The 6,000-nt window shown below is 41.9% G+C and overlaps 1 protein-coding gene across 2 annotated transcripts in view; it reads left to right on the top strand.

Annotated features, from left to right (window-relative positions):
• Window positions 1-419: 419 nt before the first annotated feature.
• asic2 (acid-sensing (proton-gated) ion channel 2) overlaps window positions 420-6,000 on the top strand; it is a 428,762-nt gene continuing 423,181 nt past the window's right edge. The window contains exons 1-2 of one of the 2 annotated variants that reach the window (XM_085454843.1): window positions 420-736; window positions 3,941-4,560. In XM_085454843.1, the coding sequence (XP_085310969.1) occupies window positions 3,985-4,560 (576 nt within the window). In that variant the 5' untranslated portion in view covers window positions 420-736; window positions 3,941-3,984. Of the gene's footprint in view, window positions 737-2,937; window positions 3,186-3,940; window positions 4,561-6,000 lie in introns of those variants that run through there. The other variant, XM_085454844.1, reaches the window with a different exon arrangement.

The following is a 6,000-nucleotide window of genomic DNA, read 5'->3' as shown; positions in this document are numbered from 1 at the left end:
TGCTTAATTAAGTTGTTAAGAAACCAGCAAACCCTGCAGCTGTCTGAGACCACATTTCGGAGAAAGACTGTGATCAACTGACAGTGTGTGTGGGTGTAGGCTTTGAGTGCGCTTCGGAGTGTGTGCTTGTCAGAAAGATAACACTAAAATAACCTAATCTTTCAACTTCTGTGGGATTAGGATTTGTGTGTTGTTGCTAATTGCTGAAATAAGTGTGAAAGGGCAAAGTGATGGCATAGGTACAGGACAATATCAAACATGTTTTCTTAAATGGCAAATAAAAAGTAGAAAGAGTAAAAAAACAACAACATTGTGTTGTGACTTTCTTTGTAGATCAAATAACTGCTGGAGATACAAACCCACTTTGTGCCTTAGGCACAACTTAAATTTTTATATTAGATAGTACTGGAGTCTGTTTTTTTTCCCTTGGTTATACAATAAGCTACTGACTTATTATATCCCTGTGAAGTAGAAGCTAAACAAGCAACCATTCCCCCAAAATTTCTCTCTGGTTTGGTTAAACAAAGAAATAAAAGATATTACATTGTTTGTCCTTACAGGAGCTAGGTTGGTTTTGTTGGTATAATAGGTTATCTATACATGGGTTTTTTTTAAGTGGTCATCAACTTATTTTGTTGTGAAATCCGGGCAGAAGTAGTTAATTTCCGGTCGCCATCTTTGTTTTAAAGGTGAAAGTGTACAGTCGGTCCAGAAGACAACACAAGCTGCTGAGCTGGTCTGTATTCTTTAATATTGTGGTTAGAAAAATAAATATAATCTTAATATTAGAACATTCTCTATATCCTATAAACAAACAGAAGGAGCCCTGGCTAAAATGATGAACTTGTTTAAAAGAGTACGAAGGGGGAGGAGTTAAAACCTCATCTGTTGCATGAGCTGAGATTAGCCGCGGGCTAGCCAATGCACCAAATTTTTAATAGGGTATTAATGTCTTGAGAAATGTTCAACTGAAATAAAAGTGTAATACATTTAATAAAAATTAATCATTTGTTAAATAGGTTGAACAGGATGTGCAGCAGCATATCAACCTGTTGATGTGCCTTAGAAAACAAGCATACAGGTAGGAAGTTAGGCTAATTATAATGGCAGGAGTTTAAAAATGCATGAATTATCATTAGTAACTTCACATGGTTAAAAATGTTTGGCACTTGATGTACCTTTGATTAAATATCAAACCGTATCTTTAGAAATAGTGAAGAGGTTTGTGCTCCAGGCACCGACACATAGTTTTATGAGTGGCTGTTTCATTTGGGCTGCTCATTACTTTTTAATCACTTGATTAGGGGTATGCTGTAATTGCCCGGTAATTTTAGAAAATGAGCTTCTCAGCTGACAGCATGTTGGGATTTCACCAAGAGGGATCCTAAAGTTTTAAAGTTTGTCACTGACTTCACCTAAATCACTCCTTAGTTCTCATTCTGTACTATTCTGGAATTGTCAAATCAAGTATCAGCTGTGTCTGCTTGTTGGTGTTTATTAGTGAGTCTAAGTTTGATGAGATGGAGGTTGTCTAGTATACATTTTTCTTTATTGTTGTGTGTGCATGTTTTAAGAAACTTGAAGTGCTTGGGAGCTGGCATACAGACACGAGGACCAGAATAAGGACTAAAAGAATAAGAGTATTAGTGTACTGTCAGATTCAGCAGGTGTAATGCATCCAGTATCAGTTGCTCTGTGTGTTATGTTGATGTCCCAGCTAATCTTTTCAATAACATGGTAAATGTAACATGTTTGTGCAAGATGGCCTACTGTGTAATTCAGCCTGCCAACCTGTCAGAATCCTGATAACCTCTGATTAACATGTTAGGTAAAATTGTAACAATATTTTCCATTTCTTTCTTCTTGTAGTTTTAACATATTTTTATTTGAATTTGATTTAGTGATGTAAAAGCTTCCCTGGTGCAAAAGACTGCTTTTGTATTTATTAAAGTCTAAGTTTCTAACCTAAGGAGTAATCAGTTTATTGTGGATTTAAGTTAAAGACAAATATTAGCTCATGTATTAGCGGTTCCAATTGAATAAAATGTGTCAAACTGATATATTTTCCTCTCCAGCTGTCCAATTTCTTATTCAGTTGGAGGTGAAATTCGTATATATTTTTAGGGATCATTCTGACAACCTGTTTCCAGTCAGTCCAAATACACACACAGGCGTTCTCGTTCCTCTTTTACCACCTTTAACACCCTCACACCCTCGTGTTATTCTCTCCTCACCACTTTGCTGCTCCTGTCTCCTTATGTTGCCTCACAAAACTCGCTGTTTTCTCGCTCTCGCTTCATTCTGAGAAAGATCAGACTCCTTATGAATTACAAGCTCGTGATTTAAATGTTGCATTCCACACGGCAAACACACTCTGTGTGCTTGTTATTCCCTTTACATCCGTGTCTCCCTCTTCCTCATGTGACGTTGCACGTCTAAATTACTTTCCTCTGTGTGCCATTGCTGTGCAGCCTGTGTGACCACGCTTGCTCGTTTGCTCTTTTTTTAGTTTTCCAATTTTATTTTTGTCCTTATCCCTCCCCTCAACCTACATCTCCCAGCCTTTACTCCTCCGTCTCTACTTCTGCTTCACTTCCCATGACATACCCCCCCCCCCCATCCCTGGCCAAGCAGCCACCACTGTTTTCCCGTCTACTATCTTCCTCCCTGACAGCCTCCTGTTTTGCATCCATCCATCACTCAGTTTGAGGTTGGTGCCATATGAAAATATGAAGGGTTCAGATACAAATGCGAGCTAAGGTGGCAGTGTTTGTAGGAGGAGGAGGAAAGCTATTCAATAAGAGACTTTGCTTTTGAGAGAGCAAGGGAGGAGAGTGTTGTCTTCCCTCCTCTCTCCCTCCTCCTCCCTCACGCTCTCTCTCCACTCTCTCTCTCTGTACAAGCGTGTATTGGTGTGTGCGCCTTCCGTCTCTCCCGGCTCCGCTGTTGTTCGCCGCCACCACAGATGAGCTGGGAAGAGGAGGGAAAGCGGATGTATCTGGCCACAGGAAAGCAGGAGTTTGGATCGGCATACGAGACTAAGCAGCGGCTCTGATCATCTCTCTCTCTCTTATGCTTTTCTCTGTGTCCCTCTCTCTCTTTCACACGCACACAAACACACACGTGCGCTGTCAGACTCACGCTCGCGCCGGCTGGATGTCTTCTCGCTAGGCTGAACGAGAGAGGTGCTTAGGCTTGTCATTAGTTGAGGGCACGGAAACCATGAGAAGCCTTGTGTGCGTGTGCGCTTATATGTGTGTGGCAGCTCGCATGCACACTCATGCATAAGAGAGTTACCGCGTGAGTGAGAGAGTGTGTATGTGTGTGCTTTTGAATGGAGATGAGTCGGGACATTAAATACACAGAGGCAGCTTTCTCTGGCTTTCGGCTTAAGTGACTTTCACCTCTTGCTCCGGGTCTCAGAGGACTTACTTCTGGTGTTTTTTGTCTGAAATCTAGCAGTCACAGAGGGCAGCTGAGGAAGAAAGAGAGCAGGGCAGTTTGGGATTTGTCTAGAGTGTGTGTTGAGTGGATGTTTGTATGTGTGTGTTGAGTATAGTAGGAGCCACAGGCAGTCTGGCAGCCACACTAACTCTGAGCTCAAGGGAGTGATTGAGAATGGAGGTGGAGAGGAGAGGGATGCCCTGAGGGAGCATCTTTCTCCTCTGCTTCTTACTCTTCATAGTAGTTATGTGGGTTGTGGAGATCTTTGTCTTCCTGTATCTACTTCCTCTCCTTTTTCAGTTGTTTTATCTTTTTTATCTGTCGTATTTGCATGCTTGCTGTCAGCACTTGCTGCAGATCTCTGTTCCAGTTTTCTAAATTTTTTTTTTCCATTTTTGTCTTTTAGCCTATTTCCCTGCATCGTATCAGTGCAGTCGATATGATTTTAGACTATGAATCTAAGCCTTTCACTGAAGTTCCATCTCTGTTTGTGCAGGTGTGAGTTTACGGGTGCTCCCTGGCTGAGGAAGTGGAGAGCTGATGATGGATCTGAAGGAGAACTGTGGCAGTCAGGGGAGCCAGGAAAGCTCCAGCCTACATCCCACCTCCTGGCAGGCCTTCGTCCACACCAGCACGCTGCATGGACTTCGCTTTATTTTCCCTTATGGTCAGCCCAGTGCACGCCGCTTGCTTTGGGCTGTGGCTCTGCTGGCCTGCCTGGGATTGTTAGCCCTGGAAAGTACAGAGCGTTTGGCCTATTTCCTCTCCTACCCTCACGTGACCAGCGTGGATGCTGTGGTGTCAAGCAGCCTGGTTTTCCCTGCTGTGACCATCTGTAACCTCAATGTGTATCGCTTCAGCCGTCTCACACGCAACGACCTGTACCACGCCGGAGAGCTGCTAGCCCTGCTCGATGTGCACCTGGCTATCCCCCAGCCACACCTGGCGGAGCCTGATGTGCTTGCGTTCCTACAGGAAAAGGCAAACTTCACGGCCTACAGGCCCAAAGCGTTCAGCATGAAGGAGTTCATTGAGAGGGTTGGCCATGACCTGGAAGAGATGATGCTCTACTGCAGATACCAAGGTGAAGACTGCAGTCCCAACGACTTCAAAACCGTGAGTATACTCTCTATGTGTTGTATTCTAAATGTCAGCTCTTTTGGGCTGAGCTGGGATCGGACCCTCTCTGCAGTCTCTTAGCCATCAGGTGGCTCTGTTTCTGTGGTGTTCAGGTTACGCGTAGAAGGTTTCCAGTGAAGAAAAAAACGTAAAATAACTTGGCGGCTGATGATTGTGCTTTCTCTCCAATGGTGCAAGACTGAGAGCATGCTGGCTGTTTCTTTTTTGAGTTACTATGTTTGGCTGCACAGGTTGGAGTTTAAGCTTTGTTGAAAATCTATTCTTTTCTGTTGCTTTATTGTTGTCCTCATCCTTCACACAATAGCATCACCTCGCTGGAAAATACAAAATATACTTCAGTGACAAGTCTAAAGTATTTTAGTCACTGAAGCAGAGGAACAGATTTGTCTTGGGCACTTTCTTTACTTCTGCACTCAAGTATTTTTGTTCTCTGAAATCCAGTAACACCAAGTACCAAATAAATCACACCACTAAAATCACTCTGTTGGCTTATCTCAGAGTGGAAAGTCACGGCTAAAACATACTGTTATTTTAATCTTTTCAGGTGTAGGACCCCTTTGTCTGTTCTGTGTTTCTAATGTGCTTGTACAACTTGAGGGCACTGATCAGAGCAAAGTGGAGGTGTGTTGGGGAAATGTGTATGTCTGGTTGCACGAATAAAAAGGAAATTGGCTTTTTGGCCTCTGTGTTTGTGATATTTTACTTTTTGGCAGTCAGAGTGAGCAAGTTGTGCAGTAAATTTGGTTTTAACACATAAAGACAGCATTCGCAACGCCCATCTGTTGCATACTTGGATTTTGCAATTAGATCTATTACTGATTCTGTTAACAGTGCAGTGGATGCAGTCTGTGAATGTTACTAAAGAGAACAGTGCAGTGTTTTTTTTCTTTCTGTAGACATAGAGGATATAAATGGCTCTTTCTTCTTTGAGAATTCTTCAACACAATTGTTAAAGACTTTATAGCTATGAAAATCGTGGATTTTGTTGCTTGTCCCAAGACAGTGAGTTGTATCCCAGAGTTATTTCAAGGTTTAACTAAGTCTTGCATATGCAATATTTTTACAGACCAATTTAAATGCATCCTGTGCAGTATTGGAGATTTGTATGTTTTATTTATTCTGCTGCTTATCTGTTGGCTGACTCTTGAGTTATACAATTCATCATACTGAACACAGAATCTGCATTAGTTTTAATGGTGTTGCATTATCATTACCTGGTAAGCTAAAGATTTTTCAACATCAATCTGCTCGTCATTATTATGTGACTGCAGCAATGTAAGTATGACAATAATGGAAGTTTAATGGGATTTTGATTGTATTTTTGAACATGAATCCAGGTTTAAATCAACTTAATAATATCAGTCACTGATCACATTCTCTTGATTGGCTTCATTCACTCAAACAGGCGCATTGAAA

This window comes from Copadichromis virginalis, linkage group LG4 (genome assembly GCF_057382275.1).
Source record: "Copadichromis virginalis isolate Kocher_CV1m ecotype Utaka linkage group LG4, C_Virginalis_male_GT1.1, whole genome shotgun sequence".
NCBI lineage: Eukaryota > Metazoa > Chordata > Actinopteri > Cichliformes > Cichlidae > Copadichromis > Copadichromis virginalis.
Note: the sequence above shows the minus strand (reverse complement) of the source record. Positions and strands in the feature narration are given on the sequence as shown.